General features: G+C 40.7%; 1 protein-coding gene and 1 gene segment (V, D, J or C); both read left to right on the top strand.

Annotated features, from left to right (window-relative positions):
• Positions 1 to 16,621, top strand: part of LOC101027262 (uncharacterized) — an 834,796-nt gene that overhangs the window by 128,560 nt on the left and 689,615 nt on the right.
• Positions 10,778 to 11,290, top strand: LOC108714897. The segment is given in 2 exon segments: positions 10,778 to 10,868; positions 10,954 to 11,290. Coding segments are annotated over 2 exon segments (363 nt in total).

Below are 16,621 nucleotides of genomic sequence, written 5' to 3'. Positions count from 1 at the left end.
TTTTATTTTACTACCGCTGTAGTAGTGTATAAGTTGACCTTTTAGGCATTATTTGCCCTGTAGGCATTTTTTGCCCAGTGTGTTATTCAACCAACTGCCATCTAGCTGTGTGACCTTGTTCACATTCTGTCTAAATATCCATAATATTACCGTCTCCAGAAAAAACACCGGAGTGACTTTTTCAAGCAGCCATAATATATTTTACGTAATCCGTATCCATCGCTGTATTAGTGTATAAATTGACCTTTTAGGCATTATTTGCCCTGTAGGCATTTTTTGCCCAGTGTGTTATTCAACCAACTGCCATCTAGCTGTGTGACCTTGTTCACATTCTGTCTAAATATCCATAATATTACCGTCTCCAGAAAAAACACCGGAGTGACTTTTTTCAAGCAGCCATAATATATTTTACGTAATCCGTATCCATCGCTGTAGTAGTGTATAAATTGACCTTTTAGGCATTATTTGCCCTGTAGGCATTTTTTGCCCAGTGTGTTATTCAACCAACTGCCATCTAGCTGTGTGACCTTGTTCACATTCTGTCTAAATATCCATAATATTACCGTCTCCAGAAAAAACACCGGAGTGACTTTTTTCAAGCAGCCATAATAAATTTTACGTAATCCGTATCCATCGCTGTAGTAGTGTATAAATTGACCTTTTAGGCATTATTTGCCCTGTAGGCATTTTTTGCCCAGTGTGTTATTCAACCAACTGCCATCTAGCTGTGTGACCTTGTTCACATTCTGTCTAAATATCCATAATATTACCGTCTCCAGAAAAAAAACCGGAGTGACTTTTTTCAAGCAGCCATAATAAATTTTACGAGATCCGTATCCACCGCTGTAGTAGTGTATACGTTGATCTTGTGGGTTGATCTTGTGGGCAGTATTTGCACAGTGTTTTCTTCAAACCGCCATCTAGCTGTGTGAGCTTGTTCACATTTTGTCTAAATATTGATAATATTATCGTCTCTAGAAAAACCACTTGAGTTACTTTTTTTCAAGCAGCATTCATATATTTTACGTAATCCGTATCCACCGCTGTAGTAGTGTATACGTTGACCTTGTAGGCATTATTTGCACAGTGTTTTCTTCAAACCGCCATCTAGCTGTGTGAGCTTGTTCACATTTTGTCTAAATATTGATAATATTATCGTCTCTAGAAAAACCACTTGAGTTACTTTTTTTCAAGCAGCATTCATATATTTTACGTAATCCGTATCCACCGCTGTAGTAGTGTATACGTTGACCTTGTAGGCATTATTTGCACAGTGTTTTCTTCAAACCGCCATCTAGCTGTGTGAGCTTGTTCACATTTTGTCTAAATATTGATAATATTATCGTCTCTAGAAAAACCACTTGAGTTACTTTTTTTCAAGCAGCATTCATATATTTTACGTAATCCGTATCCACCGCTGTGTATACGTTGACCTTGTAGGCATTATTTGCACAGTGTTTTCTTCAAACCGCCATCTAGCTGTGTGAGCTTGTTCACATTTTGTCTAAATATTGATAATATTATCGTCTCTAGAAAAACCACTTGAGTTACTTTTTTTCAAGCAGCATTCATATATTTTACGTAATCCGTATCCACCGCTGTGTATACGTTGACCTTGTAGGCATTATTTGCACAGTGTTTTCTTCAAACCGCCATCTAGCTGTGTGAGCTTGTTCACATTTTGTCTAAATATTGATAATATTATCGTCTCTAGAAAAACCACTTGAGTTACTTTTTTTCAAGCAGCATTCATATATTTTACGTAATCCGTATCCACCGCTGTAGTAGTGTATACGTTGATCTTGTAGGCATTATTTGCACACTGTTTTCTTCAAACTGCCATCTAGCTGTGTGTATTATCGTTTCCAGAAAAACCAACTGAGTTTTTGTTGTTGTTGTTTTTTTAAAAATAATGCCAGGCAAAGGCAGGCCGCCACGCAGAGGCCGTGCTAGGGGCCGTGCTGCTATGCAATCCTGTGGCCCTAGCAAATTGCCCAGTTTTAAAAAGCCAATGACCCTGAACTCCCAAAATGCTGAAGAGGTAGTTGACTGGCTTACACAGCACACCCCATCCTCTACCGTTTCTAACTTTACCACAACATCCTCCTCATCCTCCACTGCTATGGCCACCCCACGTAACACTTCCTCCACCACCGGTGCCCCTTCTTCACTGGAGTCAGAGGAGTTATTTTCCCATGAGTTTCTTGAACTGAGTAATGCGCAACCATTATTGCCAGAAGAAGATGAAGGAGATGAGGACGTTACACCAGATTTAATTCTGGCAGAGAACACGACAGAGATGGACATAATGAGTGATGAGGAGGAGGTCCCCGCTGCTGCTTCCTTCTGTGATGTGTCAGAAGAAATTGATGCATCTGAGGAGAATGATGATGAGGAGATTGATGTTTTGTGGGTGCCTAGTAGAAGAGAGCAAGAGGAGGGTAGTTCAGATGGAGAGACGGAGAGTCAGAGAGGCAGTAGGAGAATAAGACTTAGAAGAAGCAGGGAGGACAGCCCGCAGGGATCAGTAGGGCAACAACATGTATCGGCACCTGTGTTCAGCCGGCCAACGCACCCGCCATTGCCGCCAATGCCGCCAACTTCTACTGTTACCGCCAGATCGCACACTTCCAAAAAGTCAGCAGTGTGGGATTTTTTTAATGTGTGTGCCTCTGACAAAAGCATTGTAATTTGCAATGAGTGCAGTCAGAAACTGAGCCTTGGTAAGCCCAACAGCCACATAGGTACAACTTCTATGCGAAGGCACATGAGCGGCAAGCACAAAGCACTTTGGGAGCAACACCTCAAAGGCAACAGGCAAACTAAAAGCCACACTCCTTCTGGTCCAGCATCTTACTGCTCTACCTCTGCTCTCCTTGACCCGTCTGAACCACCCTCCACTCCGCCTTCCACCTTGACCACCTGTTCCCATTCCCAGTCATCTGCCACCAGCCAAGTTTCTGTGAAGGCCATGTTTGAGCGTAAGAAGCCAATGTCTGACTGTCACCCCCTTGCCCGGCGTCTGACAGCTGGCTTGTCTGCACTCTTAGCCCGCCAGCTTTTACCATACCAGCTGGTGGACTCTGAGGCCTTCCGCAAATTTGTAGCAATTGGGACACCGCAGTGGAAGGTACCCAGCCGCAATTTTTTTTCTAAAAAGGGAATACCACACCTGTACCAGCATGTGCAGAGCCAAGTTACCGCATCTCTGTCACTTAGTGTTGGGCCAAAGGTCCATATGACTACTGACGCATGGTCCTCCAAGCATGGTCAGGGCAGGTATGTCACCTACACTGCCCACTGGGTGAACTTGGTAATGGCTGGGAAGCAGGGAATGGGTAGCTCAACAACAACAGTGGAGTTGGTGTCACCGCCACGGATTGCACGCGGTTCTGCCACCACCTCTACTCCTCCATCGCTCTCTACCTCGTCTTCTTCCTCTTCTTCTTCTTACTCTGCTGCTGGGTCCTCCTTCTCCTCCTCCACACCTGTGCACCCCCAGCTCCCCCTAGGCTATTCGACGTGCCAGGTACGCCGTTGTCACGCTGTCTTGGGGATGACGTGCCTGGAAAGCAAAAACCATACCGGATCTGTACTCCTGTCATCTCTGCAGTCACAGGCCGATCGGTGGCTGACCCCACACCAACTGCAGATCGGAAAAGTGGTGTGTGACAATGGAAGCAATCTGTTGGAAGCGTTGAGACTGGGCAATTTAACACATGTGCCCTGCATGGCACATGTGTTAAATTTAATAGTCCAACGTTTTGTCTCCAAGTACCCAGGATTCCAGGACGTTCTCACCCAGTCCAGAAAGGTGTCGGCCCATTTCAGACGTTCCTACACAGCCATGGCACGCCTTGCTGACATTCAGCAGCGCTACAACATGCCAGTCAGGCGTTTGATTTCTGACAGCCAGACTCGCTGGAATTCAACGCTCCTTATGTTGGAACGTCTGCTGCAACAACAAAGGGCCGTCAACGAGTACCTTTTTGAACTGGGTGGTAGGACTGGATCTGCAGAGCTGGGGATTTTTTTCCCCCGTTACTGGGTGCTTATGCGCGATGCCTGCAGGCTCATGCGACCTTTTGAAGAGGTGACAAATATGGTCAGTCGCACCGAAGGCACCATCAGCGACCTAATACCCTTCGCTTTCTTCCTGGAGCGTGCCGTGCGACGAGTGACAGATGAGGCTGTAGACCAGCGTGACGAGGAGCTGGAAGCGCGCGATTTCTGGTCGGAATCACCAGAACGAACCCAGGCACCTGCTGCAACGCAGGGAGAGGTGCCAGAAGTGGAGTCAGAGGAGGAAGGTGGCTTTGTGGAGGAGGAGGAGGAGGACCAACAGGAGCAGGCTTCCCAGGGGGCTAGTGGTGACCTTTTGGGGACCCCTGGTCTTGTACGTGGCTGGGGGGAGGAGACCGTGGATGATGCAGTCCTTGATAATGAGGAAGCGGAGATGGATAGCTCTGCATCCAACCTTGTGAGAATGGGGTCTTTCATGCTGTCATGCCTGTTGAAGGACCCCCGTATCAAGAGGCTTAAGGAGAAGGACCTGTACTGGGTCGCAACGCTACTAGACCCTCGGTACAAGCATAAAGTGTCAGAAATGTTACCAACATACCACAAGTCCGAAAAGATGCGGCATTTACAAACCAGCCTGCAAAACATGTTGTACAATGCTTTTAAGGGTGATGTCACTTCAGGAACTCATCAACATTCCAGGGGCAGAGGTGCCAGTAATCGTGCCACGAGCACACCTGCAAGGACAAAGCCCTTTGGCCAGTCTGTAACGTCAGACATGCAAATGTTTTTCTGTCCAAGGCAGCGCCACAACCCTTCTGGATCCACCCTCAAAGAACGCCTCGACCGGCAGGTAGCGGACTACCTGGCATTAACTGCAGATATCGACACTCTGAGGAGCGATGAACCCCTGGACTACTGGGTGTGCAGGCTTGATCTGTGGCCAGAGCTGTCACAATTTGCCATGAACCTCTTGTCTTGCCCAGCCTCAAGTGTGCTCTCAGAAAGGACCTTCAGTGCAGCAGGAGGGATTGTAACTGAGAAGAGAACTCGCCTAGGTCACAAAAGTGTCGATTACCTGACCTTTATTAAAATGAATGAGGGGTGGATCTCGGAGGGTTACTGCACGCCGGAAGACTTGTTCTGACTTCTATGCAGCTGTCCTTCTCTTCAAGCCTCATGACTCCACACACAGCTGTCCTTTAGCGTCCTCCTCCCTCCGCCACCGTTACAAACTAGGGTGCAAACCCTACTGGTTTAATTTTTTCTGGCCTCTGTGCTTCAGTGGCTGCAACCAAAAAAACTGGGCAAACAATGTCTACAAGGTCAACGTATGGCAAAAAATGACTATTTTCAGCATTTATATGGCATATTTTTTCTGGCAACTGTGCTTCAGTGGCTGCGTCCAAAAAAATGCATATTTTCTGCATTTATATGGCATAATTTTTCTGGCCTCTGTGCTTCAGTGGCTGCAACCAAAAAAATGCATATTTTCAGCATTTATATGGCATAATTTTTCTGGCCTCTGTGCTTCAGTGGCTGCAACCAAAAAAATTTATATTTTCAGCATTTATATGGCATAATTTTTCTGGCAACTGTGCTTCAGTGGCTGCGACCAAAAAAATGCATATTTTCTGCATTTATATGGCATAATTTTTCTGGCCTCTGTGCTACAGTGGCTGCAACCAAAAAAATGCATATTTTCAGCATTTATATGGCATAATTTTTCTGGCCTCTGTGCTTCAGTGGCTGCAACCAAAAAAATTTATATTTTCAGCATTTATATGGCATAATTTTTCTGGCAACTGTGCTTCAGTGGCTGCGACCAAAAAAATGACTATTTTCTGCATTTATATGGCATAATTTTTCTGGCCTCTGTGCTACAGTGGCTGCAACCAAAAAAATGCATATTTTCAACATTTATATGGCATAATTTTTCTGGCCTCTGTGCTTCAGTGGCTGCAACCAAAAAAATTTATATTTTCAGCATTTATATGGCATAATTTTTCTGGCAACTGTGCTTCAGTGGCTGCGACCAAAAAAATGCATATTTTCTGCATTTATATGGCATAATTTTTCTGGCCTCTGTGCTTCAGTGGCTGCAACCAAAAAAATGCATATTTTCAGCATTTATATGGCATAATTTTTCTGGCCTCTGTGCTTCAGTGGCTGCAACCAAAAAAATTTATATTTTCAGCATTTATATGGCATAATTTTTCTGGCCTCTGTGCTTCAGTGGCTGCAACCAAAAAAATTTATATTTTCAGCATTTATATGGCATAATTTTTCTGGCCTCTGTGCTTCAGTGGCTGCAACCAAAAAAATTTATATTTTCAGCATTTATATGGCATAATTTTTCTGGCAACTGTGCTTCAGTGGCTGCGACCAAAAAAATGACTATTTTCAGCATTTATATGGCATATTTTTTCTGGCCTCTGTGCTTCAGTGGCTGCGGCCAAAAAAACTGGGCAAACAATGCCTACAAGGTCAACGTATGGCAAAAAATGACTATTTTCAGCATTTATATGGCATATTTTTTTCTGGCAACTGTGCTTCAGTGGCTGCAACCAAAAAAACTGGGCAAACAATGTCTACAAGGTCAACGTATGGCGAAAAATTACTATTTTCAGCATTTATATGGCATATTTTTCTGGCAACTGTGCTTCAGTGGCTGCGTCCAAAAAAACTGGGCAAACAATGCCTACAAGGTCAACGTATGGCAGTTGTTTAAAGAGAACAGTAGATTACTAGCCAGCAAAGCTACCTAAGCTAAAATGTCCCTCAAATCCCTGCAGACTTCTGTCCCTCCAATACAGAGCAGTATCAAGCAGATTACTAGCCAGCAAACTTACTATCATCTGTCCCTGAAATCACTAACAGCTCTCCCCCTACACTATCTCTTCCAAGCACACACAGGCAGATTTTTCAGATACATTTTTGCCCTTGATCCCCCTCTGGCATGCCACTGTCCAGGTCGTTGCACCCTTTAAACAACTTTAAAATCATTTTTCTGGCCAGAAATGTCTTTTTTAGATGTTAAAGTTCGCCTTCCCATTGAAGTCTATGGGGTTCGCGAACCGTTCGCGAACCGCTTGCATTTTTGCGCAAGTTCGCGAATATGTTCGCAAACTTTTTTTTCCGACGTTCGCTACATCCCTAGTTACAATTACTAGAGATACTGGGAAGAAGCAGGTCTACCTCCAAATGAATGGGATGGAAGTTAAAGACACTGCCATGTATTACTGTGCAAGAGACACAGTGACAGAAGAGAATGAGGAACTCAGACAATAACTAAATGTTTAGTCATATTCCACAGTAATGTAAAACCACAAAAAAAAGTTAACTTTGCTTTGACAGCCCCATTATCATTCATGTTAATTATATTGCAGCCTTAAAGTAGGCACCAAAATATACCATGGTTTTGGGACCTTTTTCTTCCATTGTATCATCTCTAGTAAAACAACTGTTACAGTATAGTAAAGGGGCAGTTCACCTTTACAAAATGTATTGTTTTCAATTTTTTATTTGCACTGTTTTACTAATAAAATGCAAGCATTAAAATACAGTTGTTTAATTGTCCCCATTCTTATGTTGCCTATCTGCATTTGTACAGAGCATGCAACAAATGGCACACCTGCTGGATTTACATAGTGGAAATCAATAAAGAACAGGGAGCTAGGGTTATTATTTAGGAATCAAAAAGGTAATCATAATAGGCATATGAATATAGACATAATCAATGAGCTCTCTAGTACCCTCTTCCACTCAACCCTGACGGACTGAATTGTTAAACTTTGATACATTAAATAAAACATTTCTGAGCAGCATTAGAGAAATGGCAGTAGATAATGTATCAAATATTAACAATTAAAATGTTATACACCTAACCTATAAAATGTTTTAATATTCTATTTAGAATATTGGCAACCAGTCTAACTGAACTGCTCCTGGAAAGTATAAGGGGAGTGGGAAATTAAACATTCATTTTAAGAATACATTTAGAAAGACATGTAAAACAAGTCATGTCATTTAATTATTTATATTACTCTACATGGGAACAAAACGGTTACGGTTGTAGAGTAACTTGACAGCTCTTGTATCCAAACATGCTCCTTGTGCTTCCATACAGTTGCACTCAGAGCCAGTGCTTCCATTCTGCCTCCTGTTGCAAAAAACAGTGTGCATATTGAGACAAGGGAACCATGGAGATTATGCCACATTTAAGTAGTAGCCAGACCCGGACTGAGAGTAAAAAGCAGCCCGGGCAAAAAAAAATCAAAGCAGCCCACATGTAAACACACAATGCTCTTGTACTCAGCCACACATATATTGTGTTAAAATTTATATATTCATGTCCACCTTGTGGCTCTGTTCACCCTCCATGTATGCAGATAAAAATGATCCCAAAAATAACTGTGATATACTGGCATATATGCTATCATTTATCAGTGCAGTTTCCTATATAAATCAATCAATAGCTTGAAAATTTAAGGAAAGGTCCAAATTGCTGTTATGGGGAACCAATGATAAATCTTAAATATTAAGGTCTCCAAATGTAGAGCGATAACTAATTTAGCATCTGTGAGTAAATCAGCCCCAGTGTATTTATTAAAGGCAAGGTGCTAGAGGCAAAACGTAGATAGGTTATCTGGATTAATGTAAACAACCTGTAGGGCAAATAAAAGGACACCAGTGATGTTTGGTTGTGTTTGTGAGGTAACAGACTAATTTCCTCAAACAAATTTATTTATAAAACCCAAAAGACACAGTTGCAAGTGAAGGTAGAAGCAGAGGGTGCGACAATGTTTAACTGCAACTGCCGATTGCCAGTACGGGCCTGGTGGTAGCTGCAAACGTGTCAAAATCCAAATACGCTAATCTGATGCATTGGCTGCAAATTGTGTCACATGAAATACCCCCCTGCCACTACAATTATGTTAGAATTTGCAATTTGCACAATGTATGTCAAGTTTTGGTATCCCAAAACCCTGAACAAAAGCCAAGGTTCTGGTCATGGCCTTTTCACTTTGGGAGGAGCCCTCTGCAATTCTGATGTTGTCTGGTATTAAAGAGAGATAACCAAAGCGAGAGTTCTGGGCTGACAAGGAAACCATAACATATGACTGGAAGGACAGGGAAAGAGGAAGAGTAGTCGAGGGACAGGCCGAGGTCCGTACCAATCAGACAGCGCAGCATAGAATCAGGAGCCAGGAATGTAGTCAAGGACAGAGGCTGGGGCCAAAACCAATTAGTAACACAGTACAGGATACTAGAGTAATCAGTAAAAGGCAAAGGTCGGTATAGGCAGCGAACTAGCAGAAGTCAGGGACAGGCAGGGGTCAAAGAACAGATAATCAGAATTGAATCACACCAGGAACATCAGGAAATAGACCTACAGTATGTTTGGCAGGGAGAATTATGCATTTTGAATTTTGCACGGGTTGACATCACACGCGGTGCAACGAATAGAAAGACGTGCATGAGCGGCACGCAGCAGAAGGAGCCAATCGGAAGAGAGAAGGTGGCAGGCATCACTGCAGGTGAGGCGGCGGATGTCCCCACCACCTCCTAGGTATCACAATGTACTGTTAGTGTGTAAGTAAATGGCCCTTAACATGTTTTCTACAGACATACTACTATTTTAATAAACCATATTATACATGTGACCATTGATGTTACACTTGGACATGAGAAATACTGAATTCGTTTATGGAATGATTAAAACCTCATAAATTACACCAAAGTCACAGCAATTGTGATCTGAAAGGGATTGATTGGGCCACTTGTCTGACAAGTCAGAGCTACATATTAAACATATGCGAAGCATCTATGTACAGTATTATGTATTACTAGTGCCAGAAAGCATTACTACATGTTGGAAACCTTTCTGGCCCTTGCACTTAGTTGAGAAGCAGCCAGACTACAAAAAAATATACATTTCTATTTGCCACTGATTTTACAGTTGGACAGAAGTTCTTTTTAACTAATTAGCAGGTGGCATTGTTTTGAAAAAATTCATAATATTATATAGCCTTGAAGCAATAAAGAAAATAATATAAATTATTCAAGGCTATAACTTTTTATGTTTTGAATTTTGTAAAAACAATGCCACTTGCTGTTCCTTTATCTGATAAAAGGTTTCAAAGTTTGTTACAGTTCTAGTCACATAAAGCAACAAATCACTACGTAGGATTTATTGGAAGTTTGTTTAAAAGCAAACATCTTATTGGTAGCTGTGGGTTAGTATCTTTGAATCCTTCATCACACACAGGGCAAGGCTTGTAAGAGGATTTATTACCTACAACAAGCAAACGTGCTCAATGTTTTTTTCTATCAGTGGCTGAGGGCTATTGGGGATGAAGTAATAAGATGAATTCATACATAAAATAAATATATGTAGACTTTTTGTTAGAAGCTGAATATTGCAATTTTATTTTTTAAAAACCTATTTGAAAGTTTAAAAAAATGGATTCTACTGCACTTTATGAAAAGCAAAACATATTTCATGTACTTTCTGTTTGTGAGAAAGCTGCCAGGGTCTTGCAAATTGCCCTGCACAGCTTCCACTGGAACCTTTAGTGACAATAATACCAAATTGTATAGTTTCCTTGTTGGGAAATATTTATCTTTTACAAATAGGCCGGTAGTCGGTCAAGTTGGTTATATTAACCCGTAGCAAATTATGCAAATACAATTCAAATGTTCTGTTTAGTTCCTTAAAAAAAACCTGTAGCTCCTAGCCAAAGCAGAGGAATTAGATGTTCTACATCCAACTGCCAGTACCATAACTCACGCTGTCAGTATGAAGTTGTTTATAGTTTGTTTATTGTTCCTCTCAGGTTTATCAGGTAAGCATGTTCAGGAGATACTGGATAATTCCATTCCTCAAGCTATTACTTATAATGAACTATTTTCATATCTAATCTATTTCAGGTGTTCACTGTGATGTACAACTTGACCAGTCAGAGTCAGTGGTGATAAAGCCGGGAGGGTCTCACAAACTGTCCTGCACAGCCTCTGGCTTCACATTCAGTAGCTACTGGATGAGCTGGGTTAGACAGGATCCTGAGAAAAGATTACAGTGGGTGTCTCGTATTAGCAACGACGGGGGTAGCACATACTATGCTGATTCATTTAAAGGAAGATTCACCATCTCCAGAGACAATAATAACAACAAGTTATATCTGCAAATGAACAATCTACAAACTGAAGACACTGCCGTGTATTACTGTGCTAGAGACACACAGTGACAAATAGTCTCAGAGCAGTGCAGCAAAAACTCTGATCCTGCCGTTCCATAATCTTGCAGTAGGGGGCAAAAAATACATTAACAAACAATGGCATTTACAAGATAAAAGCAAATGTATATGCCAGAAACCTTTTTTGTGGAATGTATAATGTATAATGCAGAAATATTAGATGAAAATCCAGCTGTGGAAAGATTAGCTTTATAATGGCAGGCAAGCAGGTTTCATATGCAGAAAATAGTGACACAATAATGCAGACAAAATAGAGCTTTACCTTTACTTTATTCTCTCTATCAAAAAACATACTAAATCAGTTGTTCACCTTTAAGTTGAGCTCTTCACCGAGTTGTAGAGTCCAGCAAATTAATTGTAGGATTATGCTATAGACCCCCTAATGTAAGTGAGGAGGCTAATTTCCTGATGTAAATAGAAAAGGCTGCTAGTTTGCAGAAAGTAATGATAATGGGGAATTTTAATTACCCATATGCTGACTGGAGCAACAGCACTGCCAGGTTAGTTAATGGGAACAAGTTTATAAACTTGCCGGACCATTTTATGGCACAACTTGTTGAGGAGCCAACCAGAAAAAATGTTATACTGGATCTAGTGATCTCTAATGACCCAGAACAGATAGTGAATGTGCAAGTAATAGAGCCCCTGCATAATAGTGACCATAATATGATATCATTTAATGTATGGTGCAAAAACAAATACACACTGGGGCAACAAAATCATGAATTTTAGAAAAGTTAATTTTAGTGCCTTGAGGGCTGCTCTTCAAAGCATAGATTTGGGCATTATGTTTTCAGCTAAAAACACAGAACAGAAATGGTTGCCGTTTAAAATTATATTAAATCATTACTGTTCCCAATTTATTCCCTTAATAAGGAGTAAATGTAGAAGCTCTAAGAATAACCCTATGTGGCTCAATAAATAAATAAATAAACAGCAATCTGGAAGGCAAAGATTGGAAATAAGGAGTGCATTGCAGCTAAAGCTAAGACTAACCCCAAAAATGTATAAAAAGTATATTAATAGTAAAAAGATGCAGGTGGAGAGTGTTGCTCCTTTAAATAATGGTACCAGTATGGTTGTAACAGATACAGAAAATGCAATGTTAAATCAGTACTTTTCTTCAGTGTATACAATAGAGGAGTCAGAGTTACCAGGCTCACTTCATAGCTGCCCTGTCAATCTAGTGAGTGGCTGACTCATGATATGATTCATAAAGCTTTAATAAAAATGAATGTAAACAAGGCACCAGGGCCAGATGGCATACACCCCCGTGTTCTAAGAGAGCTTACTTCAGTTTTAGAGTGGCCCCTATTTCTAATTTTCTCAGATTCACTTTCATCTGGTATGGTACCTATGGATTGGAGAAAAGATGATGTCATTCTTATATCTGAAAAGGGATTATAATTTCAGCCTGGCAATTATAGGCCAGTAAATTTGACATCAGTGGTGGGCAAATTTTTTGAAAGCTTGTTAAAGGGGTTGTTCACCTTCCAAACACTTTTTTCAATTAAGTTGTTTTTAGATTGTCCCTCAGAAATAAAGACTTTTTTCAATTACTTTCCATAATTAATTTTTTACTGTTTTTCCAAAAGGTTTTTCCCTAAGGTTAAAGTTGAATGTTCATGTCTCTGGTGTATGAGTCTGGCAGCTCAGTAATTCAGGTGAAGACTCTAAACTGTTACAATTTTGTAACATTTAGTTGATACATTTCTCAGCAGCATCCCTGGAATTAGAGTCCTGCGCGGGTCCATTTTTTGGGACCCGTACCCAACCCATATCCGCAACCTGCAATCCGCAACCCGGACCCGCAATCTGCATTCTTACCCACTTGGAACCGCTACCTGACCCTACCCGCAAGTACCCTATCTGCAACCCAGACACTCGACCCGCTGACCATCAAGAATCAGGAAGTGCTGTTATTGTAAACCGGAAGTGACATCATCGGAAGTAGACATGATCAGAAAAAAAGGAGTAAAGCAGGAAGTGCTGTCATTGTAAACCAGAAGTGACGTCATTGGAAGTAGCTGTGACCAGAAAAAAGGAGTAAATATCGCAATTGAGAAGACCCACGGCCCAACCCGCAAACCTGTAATGAAACTCAGGGATTCTGCTCAGCAGGGACAAAGATAAGAAATGTATCAACTAAATGTATCCATTTAGAACAGTTTACAGAGTCGGCAAACCCCCCCCCCCTCCGGGCTGCTTCAGAAGGTGAAAAATGACACTTTACACTTCAATATTAGAAAAATAGTCACACATAGGGGCACATTAACTTAGCTCTAGTGAAGGAATAGAAGAAAAAATGATTTTTTATTGGCTACTTTGACCATCGAATTGGCTACTTCAACCTTCGACTATGACTTCGAATCGAACGATTCAAACTAAAAATCGTTCGACTATTCGACCATTCGTTAGTCAAAGTACTGTCTCTTTAAAAAAATCTTTGGCTACATACTTCGCCACTTCGCCTACCGAGCTACAATGTTAGCCTATGGGGACCTTCCCCATCAGTTTTCTAAAGTTTTTTGATTGAAGGAAAATCCTTCAATCGATCGATTAAAATCCTTCAAATTGTTCTATTCGAAGGATTTAATCGTTTGATCGAAAGATTTTTCCTTCGATCGTTCGATCGTAGGAAATGAGGTAGACGGTCGCATATTGAGAGTTAATTAACCCTCGATATTCGACCCATAATAAATGTGCCCCATAGTATGAGAGGGTGTTTGGGAAACACCACTGTCTTAGAGGAAAATGCATATAAAATAGTGCATTTAAACGGCAAGATATGTGTTGCAGAGGGATATCCAGCAGAGGTAGGTTAATATTCACTCTCACCAATGTAATTAAGTGGCAGCTGAGGGAGAAGCTACCTGAAAATGTAAAAGGTCTGTGTTCCCATAGCTCAGGGCTCTCCAGGGAAATTAGGTGCTGTGAGAGACAGAGCTTGGCAGAAGGAGATTTGCTGCCAGCAAGAGAGTTCCAGAGGTTGGAGCCTAAATCCCTTGTGGGGAAAGAAAGAGAAAAGGACTGGCTAGTGAGTCTGAATCCCTGGAGCCCAGAGTGTGAAGCCCAAATGCTCTGAAGTTCCAGAGGGTGCGAGTTTCCCTTGATGGTGAGCGACCAGAGGGAGGAAAACCCTGATTGTTTTGCAGTGTATTTGCTGAACTGTACCCTGCATGTTCTACAGTGAAGTTGTTACACTGTAACCTGAACATTTTTCTGTTACCTTTTTGTTGGGAATGTCCAGTGCTTAATAAAGCTGTGTTTTGTAATAAACCTTGGTGTCCCTTTCTCTAAGCTCTAAATCCTACGCTACCTACCAACCAAATGCTAATTCCCCCAAAAAGTGCATGTGCAGGACAGTGGCATGTCACAATAGAAGATAGAAAGTCATTGGAAAAAGTCGTTATTTCTGGTGATCTGTCTGAAAACAACTAGTTGTTTGCAGGTGAACCACCCCTTTAAGGTATCACATTCAAAATGTTGTCCTAGTGAATGGCATTGTGAGCAGCAATCCACATGGCTTTTTGAAGAATGTCAGAGAAAGGTGATTGCTTTTAATGATGAGGTAAGTAAGATGCTGGACAGTGGGGGAGCAGTAGATGTGATCTATTTGGATTTTATAAAAGCGTTTGATACTTTGCCCCACAAAGACTACTTTCTAAACTAAGGTCTGTTGGGCTTCATGAAGTTATTTGCACATGGATAGGAAACTGGCTACAGGATTGGGTACAGAGGGCGGTTGTTAATGGGACATTCTCTACTTGGAGTAAGGTTCTTAGTTGGGTCCCTCAGGGCTCAGTATTGGGTCCACTTGTATTAGAGGAGGGTATTGTAAGTAATGTATCAGTGTTTGCAGATGACACAAAACTATCCAGCCCAATTAATTCCATCCAGGATGTGGCATCCTTGCAACATGATCTTGACAAACTGGCAATCTGGGCAGCTAAGTGTTAAATGAGATTCAATGTTGATAAATGTAAAGTCATGCACCTGGGATGTAAAAAGATATGTGGCTGCGCAAACTTTAAAAATGACCCCCTGTGTACAACACTGAAAAATAAATGTCAATAAGACAATAATGAAGTCTCCTGGACACTTTCACCAGAGTTAATGAAACAGTGATGTTCAAGTCTTCTGTTATTGATGAGATCTTATTGCAAAACATGGGAAATTACTTGAGAAAAACACATTAAATCATCAATTGAAACATTCTGCTTACTGATAATAGGAAACATTTATTATGTGAGCTCATTAGTAATTGTGACAGATTTATAGTCCTATAAAATCTTACCAATTCTATACCTTTCAAAGCAGAAAGGATATCCTAGAAAATATTGCGTGACAATCAAAGTCTGATAAACTGTTAACATGAATAGAATACTAAAGTGCATTATATTATATATATTTCATATTTTGTGTAAATTATCATTCAGTTGTATATTTTATTATAACATTTCCCTTTCTTTAAGCAGCCTTATAAGCAGAATTCCTTACTGTATGCAAATTATTATTTTCCTTTTGCTACAGTGTATAATACATCTCCTGTCAGGACAATTAGTCAGTGATATTTCCTGCTTGGACATTCTTTGGACTATTTTTTTTCCTTTTGATGTGTTTTTGTCCATCATGTAAGGAACATTTAAAATATTTTAGTAACTTCATACAATTAATTAATATTAATATTTAATTAAGAATGGTTTGCGCAGGATATATATATATATATAAACTAGATAAATGGTGAATTAGGCCGCATGGAGTGTCCTCACCCAATTTAGAAAAGTAAATATAAATATTAGAAAAATGGGACTTCAACTCCAAATGACCAATTCACCATTACAATATTAATTTGGATATAGAATTACAAAATATTCTGAGAGTAAAAATAAAAGGCAATATTTATTTGTTTACCACCATGCCATGAACTGGTTAAAAACATTTAAAAACCAAGGAAACAGCGCTGCAGAAGGACTGAGGGATCCCTCTCCACTGACAAACATACAATGATAAATTAAAAGTTTATAAAGTGGAACTGAGCCACTCAAAATAGGTAGCTGATAAAAGCCATTCTGGGTGGCTTAATTGTTTGCAATCAATGAAATGGGTGCACTTGGGACAAGGTCCAATGCTGGATAGTATTGTATCAGTTGTTACAAAGTTGGGAATAATTATTATTGATCCATAACACTCTGATGAGGTGTGGGCTAATCAACCCTAGCTGTGTATCCAAGTCGGTATGGGGCTGTTGTATTAGACTGCAGTCTGTGAGTCAGAATGATGCTGCATTGGCGTGTAGCAAAATGTATAATCCAAATGCGGTTTACAGTTTCAAGACCATC

Source organism: Xenopus laevis, chromosome 1L, assembly GCF_017654675.1.
Source record: "Xenopus laevis strain J_2021 chromosome 1L, Xenopus_laevis_v10.1, whole genome shotgun sequence".
In the NCBI taxonomy this organism is placed as follows: domain Eukaryota; kingdom Metazoa; phylum Chordata; class Amphibia; order Anura; family Pipidae; genus Xenopus; species Xenopus laevis.
The sequence above is the reverse complement of the archived record's forward strand: the minus strand, read 5'-3'. Positions and strand labels throughout refer to the sequence as shown.